Source organism: Chiloscyllium punctatum, chromosome 3 (genome assembly GCF_047496795.1).
Source record: "Chiloscyllium punctatum isolate Juve2018m chromosome 3, sChiPun1.3, whole genome shotgun sequence".
NCBI classification, from domain to species: domain Eukaryota; kingdom Metazoa; phylum Chordata; class Chondrichthyes; order Orectolobiformes; family Hemiscylliidae; genus Chiloscyllium; species Chiloscyllium punctatum.
In genome coordinates, this window is record NC_092741.1 from 89,569,140 (window position 1) to 89,583,997 (window position 14,858).

At 38.5% G+C, this 14,858-nt stretch overlaps 1 protein-coding gene across 7 annotated transcripts in view; it reads right to left on the reverse strand.

The window, feature by feature from the left end:
* The window catches only part of ptprk (protein tyrosine phosphatase receptor type K), a 603,086-nt gene that overhangs the window by 373,212 nt on the left and 215,016 nt on the right, over positions 1-14,858 (reverse strand). For all 7 annotated transcript variants that reach the window (XM_072556025.1, XM_072556024.1, XM_072556023.1 and 4 more), the window contains exons 4-6: positions 13,601-13,682; positions 10,840-10,955; positions 1,803-1,977 (exon numbers count right to left, since the gene is read on the reverse strand). In XM_072556025.1, coding sequence (XP_072412126.1) covers positions 1,803-1,977; positions 10,840-10,955; positions 13,601-13,682 — 373 coding nt within the window. The remainder of the gene's footprint in view (positions 1-1,802; positions 1,978-10,839; positions 10,956-13,600; positions 13,683-14,858) is intronic.

The following is a 14,858-nucleotide window of genomic DNA, read 5'->3' on the forward strand; positions in this document are numbered from 1 at the left end:
ATCCTTGATCTTGGCACCAGGGAGGCAACACACCATTCTGATTTTTCAATGCTTGCCACAGAAACATCTGTCTGTGCCTCTGATTAGACAGCCCCCAATCACAATTGATCACTTGGAACCCAACATCACCCTCATTGCATTACAGCCTGTCCCGATACCAGAAACTTGGCTGTTTGTGCTACACTCCCCTGAGAGTCCACTACCCCCTATATTTTCCAAATCAGCATATTTCTTTGAGATGGTGATTGCCACAAAAGACTCCTGAACTATCTGTGTACCTCTCCTACCTACCTGACTGTATCTGTGGCTTTTCTCCCTTCCATCACCCCACCCCTGAACTCTTGTAAAATTCTCACTCCCACTAACTGTCATTCCAAACAATCCATTCAACAGAAATCACAGACAAAGACATTTCCTGCAGACATAATCCTCAGCAACATGTCAACACTCCCTAGACCCCTACATCCAACAATAACAGCATAACATTCTACCAAAGGCCATCTTTGTTCCTTCACAATTTGCAGACCCAGAAAATTACACCATCTTATTGCTGTTAAAAAAAAAACACAGCTCCAGGCTAACTTAATAGTTATGGCTTATATTTTTTTTTAAAAACTTTGATCAAGAGACAGAGCTCAATAAAACATATCATCAAAAAAGAATCCACTTTACTCACTATTGTAGGTTTACAGCAAGGCTACACTTAAAAACTGCGCACTTGTCTGTTCCTGTGCTGTGAGCTCTCCCACACAGGTTCCTCCAAGGTCTGTCGTGAAGTTCACTGTTTGTTAAGTTTTCCTCAATGCACTCAGATATAAATTGTTACAACTGCTCAAAAACGGTTATCCTTCTATTTATTCTGATTAGTGCAGAATGAAAAGCTTCAGCAGCATTTCTAGTAATTTTTACAATAGATGATTTTTTGGTCATCAATGAATGGGAGGTTTGGATTGGGAAGTGGATGTCCAAGACCAACATGGTCTCACTGAATGGCAGAGCGGGCTAAACATGCTGTTTTGTCTTCCCGTATTTCTTATGTCATCTGTTTGCAGTACTTCTTCCTATTTTGTTTAAAATTTGTTTTGCTGAGCAAAGTTAAAAAATGGCTGACTTCGTGCTAGGGGCTGAGTAGGAAGTCAGAGGTGAGGGCTGTCAGGGGAGTCAGAGGAGAAGGTAACAAAAAGTCTACGGCAAGTGCTGAAAATACAGACATAGATGTCCTCCAGTTTGGACCAAGTTGGATAGAGCAAGACAAATGGGAGGGAACTTCACCTGCTCCGTTCTCTACACCTTAAAATATGGACACCTAATCACTGCAGTCAGAGAAAAGGATTATTGAGTTCCACAGGAATTGATACTTTTCTGGGAATAAGCATACTTGTCTTTGAGTTCGAAAATGTTCTCCAGGCCCAGATTCCATCAGTCCAGCCCATATACACCTCATCTTACTCTATGTAAGTGCCCCATCCATGTCCAGCACATTAACAGATCCATCATTTTCTTCCCCAAATGGTCAAAGAAAGACTTGTCAGCACACCAAACATTCAAGGTCATTCAGAAATTCCCAACTGAAAAAAAAAACAACTTTCGACAGCCAGTCCTACATATTTGACTTTGGGTTCCACTGGCTGCCCAATGTTTAACTGGCAAAGCCATTGAGACCCACCATGGCCGGTAAGTTTCTGAAATTGAGAAACATCACCCACAGAACCTGCGACATGACACTTTTCAAAAGAAAATAATTCACAAAGGAAGCAATGATGTGCATCACATGGGATAATTTAAAGTTGAAGTTACAATACCTCGAACAATAAGCTTGGCAAAATTCGATACACCAGAGCCTCTTTCAGACTGTGTCACACAACGGTACAAATCTTGATCATTCCTTTGGACTTCTTTCAATTTGAAGGATGCTGCAAACCGCCTGTGATTAATATTCTTTGTCTGGGTTACTGGTATGTCTTCCCCATTCCGCCTCTGATGGGTACAAAAAGTGAAAATGTGACTATTTCTTAATATATCCTAGGACATAATTGGAGAGTCAGTTGACACATTACTAAGTTTATTTAATACATTTTATAAACATCACATGCAAGAAACTGAAAATAATATTTTATTTCTTTCCCACCCCAATTTTTTTTTATTTGGTGCAAAAATACAGTTATTTTTCATTTGGTTCCCACTCACAATATGATCCAATCATTGTATCAATGACTGCAAAGTTTACATAACATTTCCACTTTAAAAGAAAATGAATACAGGTCATAAATGAAATTTTGTTCCAATCTTTTGACAATCAGTCCAAGTGACTACATTTAGACCAATATAAAATTGCGTTAGTTTGGTTTTTAGTACTTTGCAGACAATCATTACAGCCAAAGTAGCATGATGAGAGATAATACAAAATGCCAAATCTGTCCAAAAATTTAAAATTGATATTACATGCAGTTATTGACAGCTTGGGGAATTTATTTTAAAAACAAACCATTTTAGGTGAGGTGCCTCTCTAAGAGGACTGTTGGATTACATCTGCTTCCATTAGGCCATCTTCCAATGAGTGGACTTTAGTTTTTCCACAAAAAATGTCACCACATCATGAAGCTCTCATGTTTTTGTATTCTCTCGAGTTTGCCAGGGGATCCGTGCCACTTTAGGCAGTTTGTAGTGATTTATTTTCCATCTTCTTTATTCCCTATTTATGGGAGGTCAATAGTGCTTGCAAGGACAACATTTAAAAGCTTATCCGTAATTACTGATGAACCGAGTGAGTGCAATTAAAGAGTCAACTAAATGTCTGTTGGTCGGAAGTCACATGTCAGTGTCCAGCCAATTTAGTGCATTCCAAAAACAAACACAAAGTAAAAGACATTGCAAAGTTGATGACTCTGACAACACCCCTAGTTTTATGACAGAAAAGATTTGTACCAGAGTTAGCTGGTTGAATAGCCAAGCTATTCTGAAACTATAATGCTGGTTATCTACCCAACAGTGCCCAAAATGCCCAAATAGGGTCCAACTGCATAAAATATGAGAAATCCAATCTTCAAATATAAGCAAAGTACTTTGACATTCTTCTTCCATAAACTAAAGTCATACTGGACTTAAAAAGGTTAAGCGTTTCTGTCTTCACAGATGCTGTTGACCGAATAAGTTTCTGTTTTTCTTATAAATCCAACCGTATCTCTGGCACCTCAATGTTTTTGATTCCGAATTGTGAATGCCAGATAAAGACTGTAGAGTATGTCACAACCAATTGGCTGAAAGTTTTTGTGCAACATTACCATTAAGACACAATTTGCAGAGGATATTAGTATGATATTAGAATTTACTCTGAAAATCGAAATAATGTCCAAGGAGATCAAGATATCTGAAGCAGCATCTGCTAATTCAACCACACAGCAATGAATTAATACCATCCCTCGCCAAGAGTTCACAATCAGTTCAGCCACTATAGTAATACACAGCTCCTGGCAATACTTACACCCTACTAGGCAGGTTCAAAAGACAAATCCTTTCACCCTTGAGCTGCTGTAACTGCACACAAGTTGCAATTCAATTATTGAATTGACATTTATATTAAGAAATAGATGAGAACAGTTTTTTTTTTAATACTGCCTAAAGTTAGTCATTAGGTTCCCAGTTATATTTTACTTTTTGACAGCCAATCTTATTTGTAGACCATATCTTAATCTATTTCCTCAACATTGTGGTGCGAGAATACATTCCATCAAATACACCAGAGAAGGCACACCTTTAACATCATAGGCATCTACAACAGTCTTTTCAATAGTCAATGAAGTTAACATTGCTCCTGGCGTAGCATCTCAAACACAGCTATCAGAAGTCATCACAGGCCTTAATACAAGTTTGTTACATCAGGAACCTGCTGCTATGCTGAGAAATTGGGTACAGTACAGAAATTTACTACTCGACTCATTATGTGTGAACCAGCTCGCTGTCTATTTTAAATCGGTACCGATGTCCTGCCTTTTCCAGATAATTCTGCACTTTATTTCAATAGAAACAATTATCTAATACCTTTTTGAGTATCTCAGTTGAACCTGCCTCTACTCACTTCCAAAGTCAGAAATCACACGACACCAGATTATAGTCCAACAGGTTTATTTGAAATCACAAGCTTTCGGTCAACTGACCTGACAGCAGAGCTGTGCTCTGAAAGCTTGCAATTTCAAGTAAACCTGTTGGACTATAATTTTGTGTTTGTGTGCCTTCTGACTTTGTCCATCCCAGCTCAACACTGACACCTCCACATCATCACTCACTACCAGTTAGGACACTCCATACCATAACTGCTTGCTGTGTGTAAGGAAGATCTTTTTCTCACCTGATTTGTTTCTTTAGCAAAGCTCTTTAAGAATGTCCCCTCTGGTTTTCAACCCATTTGAGAACAGGAACTATTTTTCCCAAACTATTTATCCCTTCATGATCTTGAAAAAATATAAATCTCTTCTTAGCTTCCTCTTCCCCAAGGACAACAGTCCCACTTCTCCAATCTTTCCTCATGTCTAACCTCTGGAACCATTCTTGCAAACTGCTTTTGCATTGCATCCAATACATTCACAGCCCTCCTGTAAGTGTGACACCCAAAACTGTATGCAAGACACCCAATTGTGGTATAACCAATATCCAAAGTAAGTTCAATCTAACATCCATGCTCTTGTGTTCAGTGACTCCATTTATGAAGTTGAGAATACAGAAATGATATATTAAAATCAGCTTTTGCTGCACAAAACACTCTATAGGGCAACAGCAGACAACTGAGAATCCGAATCCACGAACACCAACTAGCCATTAAACGCCACAACCTGCTGTCCAGAGTAGCCATACACACAGATTACAAGGAGCACAAATTCTTTTGGGACAACACAACAATTATAGGACAAGCCAAACAAAGGACAGACAGAGAATTCCTCAAAGCATGGCACTAATCCACGGATTCTATCATCGAGCACAATGACCTAGACCCAATATACTGGCCACTACAACAAACAACCACAACCAGCGACCGGAAGGAGCATGAATGGAACCAAATAAATCTCAGAAGACACAATACAACAGCACTTCACAAGAGGCTCCAAAGCACTGAAGATGTCACCTAGGCATCAGACGAAACGTCTGCAAATCAACTTCACAGCTCAGCGAACATACCCAAAACCATGACAACCGGCTTTACACAAACTTTGAATGAGTAAGCACGTTTTCAAACTTTTAAAAAAATTATTTGCTCATGGGATGTGGGTGTCATTGGTTCAGTAAGTATTTGTAGGCCAGCCCTAATTAACCCTAAACACCTCAAAAAATGGTGTTTAGCTGCCTTCTTGAACTGCTGCAGTCCCTGGGGAGTAGGTACACCCAACAGTTCTGTCAGGGAAGGATTTCCAGGACTGTTCCCAGCGACAGTGAAGGAATGGTGATATAATTTCAAGTCAGAATTGTCTATGGCTGGAGGGATGTTCACAGATTATGTTGTTTCCATGCATTCCCTGCTCTTGTTCTCCAGGTACTAGAGATCACATGTTTGGAATGTGCCAAAGGAGCGTTGGTGAGCTGCTGCAGTGCAGCTTGCAATAGTGCACACTCATGCTTTTCAGCATTGGTGGGGAAGGGAGTGAATGCACATTATTTAATATATATTACTTCAGACAGTCAAGATTTATCAACATTAAAATAAAAGCATGAAAAGTTAGGTGGTTTAAATTTTCTATTTACTGACAATCATTTCTGTAAAGTGCAAACATTTTTCCTGAGAGTTCTATCACTGAACAATTTATAGGTTATCATGTTTTCAAATCAGCAATCTAATAAATACCATTGTACCAACTGTGTATCAGTGCTTTCATTAGACAGAATTTCAGAATTGTTCCAGCAGAGGAGGCCATCATTTGGCCCAGTGTGTCTGCACTGGTTCTCTGCATGAACAACTTATTGGTGCCATTCTCCCACCTTCGTACATAACCCTGAATATTATCTAATGTTAATAATAGTCTAAATATGTTTTGAATACTTCAATTGAACCGACCTCTACCACATACTCAGGCAGTGGCCTTCCAGACCTTTAAGTGGATGACGAAGGTTTTTCTCATGTCGCCTTTGCTTCTTTTACTTGCGATCTCTTGTTCTTGATTTTTTCACAAGTATGAACAGTTTCTACTGCTCTAGCCTATCTAGAGACCTTGTAGCTTTGAATATATCAATCAAATCACCTCTAAGCCTTTCAGTCTAGGTAGTTCATTGGTTAGCACTGCTGCATCACAGCACCAAGGACCCGGGTTCGATTCCAGCCTTGGGCGACTGTCTGTGGAGTTGCACATTCTCCTCGTGTCTGCGTGGGTTTCCTCCGGGTGCTCCGGTTTCCTCCCACAATCCAAAGATGTGCAGGTTAGATGAACTGGCCATGCTAAATTGCCCCATTGTGTTCAGGGATGTATAGGTGAAATGCATTAGTCAGAATAAACATAGGATAATATGGTCAGGGAATGTGTCTGGGTGGGTTACTCTTCGGAGGGTCAGTATGAACTTGTTCGGCCAAAGGGCCTACTTTCACACTGAGGATTCTAATGATTCTCAGGAAAACAATACTCAACCTCTCTTCTCAACTGACGGTCCTGATCCCATAAATAAAACCAATTGTACTCCATCAAGCACCATGTCAAAATAGTGCCATTTGAAAGCAATCATGGGATTTATTTCTTCCCTCAATCCTGTCAAAGTCTTGATATGAGCAGACAGAATAGGAGCAGTATGCTCTGTCGTTCAACATATGTTTGTAATATGTCTGTATTCCAAATTTTTCACTTCCATCTATTCTCAATAACCTTTGATTCCCTCCAAATAAAAACCTGTCCACCTGTCTTAAAAAATATTCAATAACCCTGCTTTTGTGGCAGAGATTTCTAAATTCATGTGAGCCTTGGAAAAGATTTCTCACCTCTGTCATACAAGAGCAACCTTTAATTTTCAAACACTGCCCCTTTTTCTGGACTGATCCACAAGAGGGAACATCCTTTCCACATCCACCTTGTCAACACCATTCAGTATCTTACACACTTCAACTGAGTCATCCTCACTCAGGAACTCAGTGAAAACAAGCTCAACCTATCCTCACATGACATCCTGCTTATTTCAGGCAAGAGTTGGATAAGTATCCTTCGAACCCTCTCCCTCACATGTGCATCCAGAATCACAGGTTGTACAAGGATCCCTGTCGGCTCTTCGTGTTTGCATCATGTCTGGCTCTCTCAGTATTTTGAATTAGTGCCAATTTTTTCACTGTAACCCTGGATATTGTTCCTATTTAAACTGTAATCCAGTGCCTTCTTGAATACGGCAGCTGAACATGTCTCCATCAACATCCAGACACTGCATTCCATACCCCAACTACTCTCTGCAAAAAAACTTTTTCTCTCTTCATATTTGTTTCTTGTGCAAAACTATGCCCTCTGTTTCTCAATCCTCTTGAGTAGGAATAGCTTCTGCCCACCTCTCCCTAACAGTCCCAACTTTGCTGATCTTTCATCATCACCGAATTGTCTCATCCTTGGAACCATTTCTATAAATTTATTTTGCATTCTTTCCAATACATTTACATTGTTCTCAGAATGGCATTCAGAACTGTGCGCAATACTCCAGCTGAGACCTAACTATTATCATGTAAAATTTCAGGTTAAGCTCCTGCTTTTGTAGTCTGTGTGACTATTTATGAAACCTGGAATACTTTCAGCTTTAGTAACAACTCTTCTGTCCTACCACCTTTAATGACTTAAATATATACCAAGGTCTCTCTCTGCCTCTACACCCACTGGAATAGTACCCTTTATTATCAATTTTTTCTCCATGTTCTTTGCATCAAACTGCATCACCTCACTCATCTCAGCTTTGAACCTCACTGGTTACCTTTGGTGTCCATCCATCATTCCACCAATTTGTCAATGTCCTTTACAAGGTTACACTGTCCCCTTCAGTTTACAATACTCCCATGTTTTGTCTCAGCTACAAACTTGCAAATTGTCTGAAGCATTGATATGTCAGGAAAAGCAAGAATCCAAATTCCAACCCCTGCAGAACTTCACTGCAAACCTTCTTCCAGTCTGAACAATACCAATTAACTATTGATCTGCTTATCATCCCTCAGCTAATTTTGTAAGCACATTGCTACCGTTCAGTAAGGAGACCAGTACAGCACATAATTAAAATTTGACCTCAACTGTACAACTGAAACATAACTTTTAATTTCAATTCCTCACATTAAAAAAAGGCAGCATCCCATGAGCCTTGTTGGTTACATGGTGATTTTGCTAAGAACCACTTCCCTGATCATTGCATTTTCATTACTCTCTTCTCTTCATTCTCCTTCTTGATTTACAGCAAATACTTGGTATATATTTTTCTATGGTGAAACAGAAGCAAAATATTTGATTGTTTCATCCTCCATGTTTATATTATTTCCTATTAATTCCCATTTTCACTCTCTACAGGATCAATATTCACTTTGCTTTATTTTAACTTCTGTAGCTTGATTCCCAGATACCTTAATTTCATCTTCCTGTTCAACCTTTGGAATAGTCTTTGCCAATCTTTATGTTCTAACCAATTATCTGACCGCCCACTCATACATATTGATTTCTCTGCTTTTTCCAATGTTTGTTACTTTTGCTAATTTCTCCAGTTAACTTTATGGTAGGTCTGGCCTTTAAAATTTTGTTTCCCTTGATGGGAATATATTTAGTTGGTGTATTCTGAAATATCTCCTTAAATGTTTGCCACTGTGCTTCTCAATTTCTCTCCCAACCTAATATCCCAGTTCACTTCAGCTAGTTCAGTTTCCATGTCCATATAGTTACCCCTATTGAAATTCAAAACACTACTCTTAGATCCAATAATTTTCCTTTTAAATTGTAAGTTCAATTGATTTGTGGTCACTGCTACTTAGAGGTGCATTTATTCTAAGGTCTTGAATTAATCCAGTCACATCACATATTACCAAGTATAATATAGCAAGCTCTCATCAGTTCCAGGATGAGCTATTTTGCCAAATATAGACTATTTTGAAATCATTCTATGGACCCAATATCCAAGCTACTACTGAATTTACCAGTTTACATCTAGATTAAAGTTGCGCATTGCTACTCCATTATCTCAAGCAAACAATATTTCTTCATGGACACTCTACCCTACATTGTGGTTGCTGTTTGAAAGCCTGTGGACCATCTCACCAGTGACTTCTTTCCCCTGCTCTTTCTCACATTCACGAAAACTGATTTGACATCCTAACTTCTTGAACAAAGGTCATCTTCAATTATAATGCCAATATCATCCTCGAATAAGAGTGCTATCCCTGCCATCTTTACATATCCTTCTATTCCTCTCAAATCTCAGATACCCTTCAATATTCAGGCCCTAATTCTCATCATCCTGAAGACATATCTCCATAATGGCTAGCAGAATGTATTTGTTTACTTTGATGTGCATTATCAGTTTCTTTAATTTGATATGCATTACACGCATATTCAGATGCAGAACCCTTTTGGTTATTTTTGTAATATCTAGTATAGTCTGTGCTTTTTTAAAATCCGTCTCAGTCCCTGCCATTCTCTGATCAAATCCCATTTTACCATGCTAACTATTATATACACATCTTTCTACATTTGATCTCTTCCCTCGACAATTTTGTTTAATGTCTTCTCTACTTCCTTAGTTATGCATTTCACAAGTACACTGATCCCAGCATGGTCTAGGTGTAGACCATCCCAAGGGATAGCCCCGACTTTTCCCAGGAGAAGTGCTAGCACCCCACGAACCGGAACCCATTTCTCCCACAATAATCTTGGAGCCACATGTTCATCTCCCTCATTTTATGCCAGTTTGACCTGGCTCAGCGGATAATCCTAAAATAATAACCTTTGGGGTTCTGCTTTTCATACACAAATTTCTTACTTTCAACTGTTTTCTAAATATGCTCAAATATCAAGATCACAGCAATCCCTACTACTTTACATAAAACAAAATAAACACTTCCCACATTTTAAATCACCCATATGAATCGTGCATCAGTTGTCTGCATGTTTCACATCAATGTGACATTTTCATCTATTATATGTTCCATTGTTTTTATCAATTGCTTTTTAGATAGCTTTGACAATGACCACACCCCCAGTTGTAATTTGCAAAAGCAATGATTGATTCTGCTCCTAGGTTTCTGAAGCTAACAGTCATTGGAGTCTCATTACAAAACGTGAAACAAATGTTTCTCTAGGGTAATGTTCCGAGTGTGATTGCTGTGTCTATTAAACAACATCCCAGATTGCAGATTCTGCTGGTGTTCGCATACAAATAAGAAACAGCAAAAGGAGACAATACATTGAAACTCTTAAGCCACAAAAAATTTCCAAGTGAAAATATAATCACAACATGTTCTGAATCATAGGATCTTTCGGCCTAACAAGTCCACACCAACCCTCCAAAGAGTAACCCACCCAGGCCCACTCCCCTACCTTATTATCCTATATTTATCTCTAACTAACGTACCTAACTTACATATCCCTGATTCACGATGACAAATTCACCTGACCTGCACATCTTTGGATTGTGGGAGGAAACCGGAGCACCCGGAAGAGACACAGGGACAATGTGCAACTCCACAGAAACAGTCGCCCGAGGGTGGAATCGAACCTGGGTCCCTGGCGCTGTGAGGCAGCAGTGCTAACCACAGTTGACTTATTGATTGATAAAGTGAGCATAATGCAGAAATCATGACAACTCTTTCTGTTTTTGACACAATGAGATAGAGAGATTCAGAAATACTGTATTGCCAGATCTCACCTGAAGCCATAGTTTGTTATTTGCAGTATCCCTGCCTGTTGCAATGCACTGAAATGTAGCATTTTGTCCTGCATTTACTTCCACATCTCCGAGTCGCAGAAAGTGAGGTGATTTATCTGTAAAACATTAACATTTTGACAAGTTTGTGACGTTTTATTTGAATTTGCAGCAATATACAGATGACATTATCAATAGCAATCCTGCAAGATAAATTTAATGTGTATTCTTTAAGTTGCTTGAACATTATCCTTATTTTTCCATCAAACCAACTCAAGCACAATCACATGCAACTCTTTTCTGGAAGAACAAAAACCCAATCTTGCAACATGTGGACTGCGGCACAGAGTGCATATGCCAAAGTTGCAGATAACCTTTTATAAAGTGACTTCAGCCTTTGTCAGTCTGTACCAGATCCATTACCATAAACATCCCCTGCTCCCACCAGAAAAGTTTGCAAATACTTGGTTTGACAATGTTTAACTTTTTTAAGCTTATTACAGTCTTTCTAATTTGTTCATGTAGGTTTTCCGAATAAAACACTTGTCAGTTATGACTAATGGTTGGCCATGAATGCATTCGTCAGAGAAAGAGGTCCTATTATCATCATCTTCAGTGGTAGGCCAACACATCAGTACAAATAATAAGTCTTAAATATTTTCATCTGCAGCAAATGCCACGGCTATTGCAGTGTCTTCCTAAGGTCTCCAATGTTATAGGTGCCAGTAATATATTTTTCTTGTTGAACTGGAAAATGAAATGCAAGTCAGGTTGGTGCGTAGTTGAAATACCAGTAGAGCTTTGACCCTTTGAAACATCAAGTGGTGCATATTTTTAGCTGTGCAAAACAGTAATGCTTTTCAAATTAGTGAGAGAGATACTTTGAGACAGAGTGGCACTCAAAATCTTTTGAGTTGAGAAATGACTGCCTGCTGCCAGTCCTTGGATTGGCAGAACTGCAGTTTGCTGCAAATCTGTAGGTACAAGGTAGCCAGAGACATCCAGAACCTGCTCATGTAAACATCTCTCTCATCCTCCCACCCATTCTCTTTGACTGTGTGAGTGAAAAGACAAGAAACCCAACAAAGTTTAAAATCAAGAATTCTAACAAGAACAGACAAGGATTCAGTGGATCAGCTATAGAAGTGAACAATATCCATTGCTTTACAGAAAACAGAAAATCATCTGTGCTAAAAACCAAAGAACTTGGGAGAGACAATTTAAGCCACCCTTTGTAATCCAAAATGAAATTATCTTTAGCTACTCCCACGTGCATCTTTTTTACGGCTTGTTCAAAATATCAGTAATGAATAGCTGGGGAAATTTCCTTGTCAGAAGTTCCCCTTAAAAACTGCCCAATTTCAACCTAATATTTCTCCCTCTTGTTATGGCAGTGCAATTGAAATTTTAAACGTTTTTTGCAACAGCTTGTTGAACATCAGGGTACGATTATATCAGTGCACTGTTTCCAGTTTGGTCATTACACAACCTTCAATTCGGTCACTCCATATGCTATTAAGAGATAGGAGAGTGCATTTATTCCAGCTAAGGTTATAGTCCTGCTAGTATATCAGCAGTCATTTAAAAAAAAACTTGCTCGAGCTAAACCTGTAACCAACATTTCCAGTAAATTGACAACACCTTACTACAAGACAATGTTGCAAATAGGCCAGATATATGATACGGACAAAAACAGGACAAATCCAATCTAGCTGGTTTTGGCCGTGTCAGTCTCCTTCAATCATCAGCAAAGTGATGGAAGGACTCATTGACAGCTTTATGAAGCAGCATTTGTGGAGCCAACACCTGCTCACTGACAGAAAGTTTGGGTTCGATCATTGTTAGTCATTACAGCCTTTGTGCAGACATGAGCATACGAGCTGCATTCAAGTTGCACGAGGGCAAGGTGGCATGTAACAAAGTGGAACATCATTATATCCTCGCAAAGTGGAAGCTGGGTAAAACTCCCAATTGACTGGAGAGTCAGAGCTAGCGTAAAGAAATTTGGGCATAGTTGGAAGTTAATCATCTGAGTCCCAGCAGTTGTGTTCTAGGTACAACCATCTTCAGCTGCTTCACAAAATGTCCTTCTCTTCATACAGTTGAAAGTTCTCAGATGCCTCAAGTTATGAAAATAAGTTATCTAAATTTAGATCGATATATAACAGAGTAATAGAGTTAAATTATACAGACACTCAATCCAAACATTTTTAATATTTGCATTTTTGATTATTGTTGCTGTTGACATCAATCATAATAATTATTAATCTTGCAATTTCTAAACCAGAAATCAATCTCAAGAGGGCTTACAATGGAACAAGTTCACTTCTTCAAAGGAATGAAGTTGTAAGCAGACATCATTCCTGTCTGACCTACATAAATAACAAAGGCTTGACTTAGACCGCAAGAAAGTTTTGTGCAAGAGTACTTCACTCAAAAGCAAAGAGAAAAGCTGGCAGAGTTGATTCACTGTTTACCCTTGAAACTATGGAATAATCAGTGAACAAATTTGGGAAGAGAAAATTAGCTCCCCTTTGGTATTTACGCATGGATGTAAATCATTGTGGGTTTAGAGAGGCTAGCAACAACAATTTCACACCAAGTTTGAAATTGGTTATTTGGCAACTAAGTACTGATATAACCTACAAAAGACTTATTTTAAATACAAACTAGTTTTTCACTAGTTTGCAAAAACCTATCAAAATTCAGTCCTCACACTTCTGTGCTTTAAAGAAGAAACATAATTTAATTCATGAGCACTTACCACATGGGTAACTCAAAACCTGAATGTCATCAATGGCAATATATCCAGCTTGCTCAAGAGATACATCTGCTTCAAAAATCACCTGCAAACAATAATATTGAAAACTGTTACTTACTAGTCTTTTCTGAGTACTTGTTATCTTTTTTAAAAAATCCTCCTCCCGACTTCCTTTCCTGAAAGTGGTCTCGCAAACGATTCAAATGACTCTTACCCAGTGGTGGATATGTATGCAGGAGCCAAAGCTGAGCAATGAAAACCAACTCAAACATGAGAGCATCTCCCATCTTCACCCAATATTCCCAACTACCGTAGAACTCACGATATGATCATCTGCTGCAGAGACCTTGGTAAAACCTTTGCTCCTACTCTGGCTTCAACTTCTTACAATCTTATTTGTCTTGCCAGCAAATTTGGATAGCTAATAATTTAATCTATGTTCAATTCTCCTTTCCATTAATTCCCACATTAAGCTTCCAAATTGAATTTTACCCCCATCACAAATGCAGACATACCTCACAGCTAAAGGAAAAGTTTTACAAAATAGGAGTAACTTGTAAAAGACACCCTGCTGTCATTTTAACTCTTAAGCAAAGCATCTAGCTAACAAAAAATATCGCTTTTGTTAGCCTGACTCTTGGGTAACAGTAATGTTCCAGCATAAGGCTTTCAATGTTCTTTATTTCAATATAACGCCAAGAGAATTCTATAAGGAAATTTGAATTGCTTTCTAGAGTTCAAAAAAAAAGTGGATACTTGCTCAAATCATATGACTGCAAATATTAATCAATTAATCATTATAATTAACAGAAAATGTCTTTTCTCAGTGAAGGTGTTCTGATATCATGTTCTTTCCAAGAACATTATCAGCAATGATGCAGCACGGTCAGCATCCTGCGTATTAGATACTGTCAACACAAGCAAATTCTGGCAACGATAAGCTACCCCAAAGTTAATTATAGTACAAAAGCAAGACCAATCTGTGTTTAACTGACAAACATCTGGTTGAGGTCTCCCAAACTCAGATTAAATCACATCTTTTCAATGGTAGCTAAGCATAATTTACTTTCCATTAGACAAGCAGGAGAGAAAAGGAAAGAAAATATCATCAGTATATATCATTCAGGTTAAAGAATCAGAAAATATTACTATTTACTAGAAGACTGCTAAAATATTCTGTTGCATAATAGAAGTAAAAAGCAAGGACGATGGTTTGTTAGCTTTCAATGAAACAGTTTCACCACTGGAGGCAAGAAATGCA